This window comes from Bison bison, unplaced genomic scaffold (assembly GCF_000754665.1).
Source record: "Bison bison bison isolate TAMUID 2011002044 unplaced genomic scaffold, Bison_UMD1.0 scf7180017864299, whole genome shotgun sequence".
Taxonomy (NCBI): Eukaryota; Metazoa; Chordata; class Mammalia; order Artiodactyla; family Bovidae; genus Bison; species Bison bison.
Window position 1 is genome coordinate 1,186,205 of NW_011494871.1, and position 2,210 is coordinate 1,188,414.

Below are 2,210 nucleotides of genomic sequence, written 5' to 3' on the forward strand. Positions count from 1 at the left end.
CCGGCCGATGGACGCCAGCCGAGCCTCCGGAGGACTCTGGACACCAGCCTTGGACGCTTAAAGTTTTCCCTTCTTTTTGTTTTATTATCATCCTTCTCGTTTTTGGAGGAGGGGACGGGGCTGCAGATTCGTCGCCGCCACCAACGTGAGATTTTTTTTTTTTCCTCCCTTGAAGGATTCCTGCTGATGTCTGCAGAGTCGGTTAGAGTAAAAACAGCGCATGCCTTCCTGGAGTCAGGATCCGTAAATTCTGACGTAGCCCGTGCATCTTAAAAACCCCTATAATAACGCCTAGGCATTTAAGTTGCTATGGTCATTCTGGTCGCAAGCCTAATGGAGAAACTCCGGATTTTTTTCCCTCCCTACGGTCGGATGAGATGAAGACCTGCGTGCCTGCCGAGAGCTGGGGATCTGTGTGTAGAGATACATAGATACGTTTATCAATATGTCAGTGTGCGAGTATAAAGTGGTGCTTGCTTAGACTATCCGCGGTTTGACCTTGAACCTGAGCCAGCGAAACGGCAGGTTACTTTTATTGATGCATTTCATGGATTGAAGAAAAGGACCTTTTTTTTTTTTTTTTCCTTTTCTTCTCTCTGCAACTGCAGTGAGGGACGGAGTTGGATTTACCTCGCCGAGTATCTCCTGGGTTGGCACCATCATCATTGTTTATCGCTGTGTTCGGAACGCCTGCCGACTCTGCCGATGGCTCCCCTGGGTGAAGTTGGGAACTATTTCGGCGTGCAGGATGCGGTGCCGTTCGGGAACGGGCCGGTGTTGCCGGTGGACAGCCCGGTCTTGCTAAGTGACCACCTGGGTCAGTCCGAAGCAGGGGGGCTTCCCAGGGGACCCGCGGTCACGGACTTGGATCACTTAAAGGGGATTCTCAGGCGGAGGCAGCTGTACTGCAGGACTGGATTTCACTTAGAAATCTTCCCCAACGGTACTATCCAGGGAACCAGGAAGGACCACAGCCGGTTCGGTAGGTGCACCGTTAACCCTTGAGGGCCCGAGCTGGCAGGCTCGGACCGCAGCTGCCTTGAAGGCGGCCGGGCGCGGGTGGCGGATGCGGGAAGGGGTCTGCCTCCCTTGGTTTCGGACTGACTCGGTCTCGTTAGCTCCAGGGGAGAAAAAGGCCTCCGGAATTGCAGACCTGCTGCTGGCACTGATGCGGGTCTACACTGGAAGGCTTTTTTTTTTTTTTTTTTTTAAGGAGGGCATGATTTATAAATATAACACATACCCCTAGTTCTTTTGCATCATAAAGGCGGGCAAGATCGGGTTTAGGAAGTTTCTTTTGAATGGACTGATTCCACGAGTTTCAAGCTTTAATCATTAACTACGGAGAACTTAAAATGCATTTTGCTCAAGGCAATGGTTACCATCTCGTGCCAAATGAAGTTTTTGCCCCTTCCCTCTATTCCTCCAAGAAGTGTCCTGCTTAAATTGTATATGAAGCGTATTGCTGATTCCCACCGAGAGGGACTGGGGCGCTTTAGGCGAAGGTTGCAGATTGTTCCGTGGGAGGAGAGACTGAAGTCGTATTTCAGACTCCGGGGCTGCAGGGGCAGGGCGCAGGGGGGGATGGGGGACGGACTCGGGCAGGGGCAGGGCCCTGTCCGGGGTCGTTTGTCCTTCCAGCCATCGAGTCATGCCCTGTGCTCTGTCCAGTTCCTACCGCGCGCAGCCCTGTGTAGGATTCCTGGGTGCCTCTGGTGTGCGTGTGTGCGCGCGTGCAAAAGCGGCGAGCTAATTTTAAAGGGCATTCCTAGGGCTTCATCTCCCGAGGAGGGTGTCTGTGACTCAGCACGAGGGCTGCAGACCCCAGAGGATGGAGACCGTCCGCTCTAACGACTGCACACACGTGCCTGCTGAGCCGTCGAGCCCGACGGCAGCGCCCCGGGGGTGGTGGGTGGAGGGGCTTCTCCTGGTTTCCCCCCCACCCCATACTTAAAAATAAAGCGGGGGTGTGTGGGGGGGGGGGGTGGCGGCGTTTGGGCAACCGGACTGTTGGAAGGAGTTAACTTATTGAGCGAACCCACCTGACAACTTAAACTAGGTCGTAAAAGCAAAGTCCTATGGTGCTTTCTCTTCGTTAAGCTTCACGCCAGATGCTGAGCACGGTCTGAACTGTCCGTGTAGCTCGTGGGCTGCAGACGATGGCCGAGGTGAGGCCGGCCCGGGCCTGAGATGGGCCGGCCCCGGGGTTT

At 54.5% G+C, this 2,210-nt stretch overlaps 1 protein-coding gene across 1 annotated transcript in view; it reads left to right on the plus strand.

Annotated features, from left to right (window-relative positions):
* Positions 1–14: 14 nt before the first annotated feature.
* Positions 15–2,210, plus strand: part of FGF9 (fibroblast growth factor 9) — a 29,882-nt gene continuing 27,686 nt past the window's right edge. The window contains exon 1 of the mRNA XM_010851196.1: positions 15–982. Within this exon, the coding sequence (XP_010849498.1) occupies positions 706–982 (277 nt within the window). The 5' untranslated portion in view covers positions 15–705. The remainder of the gene's footprint in view (positions 983–2,210) is intronic.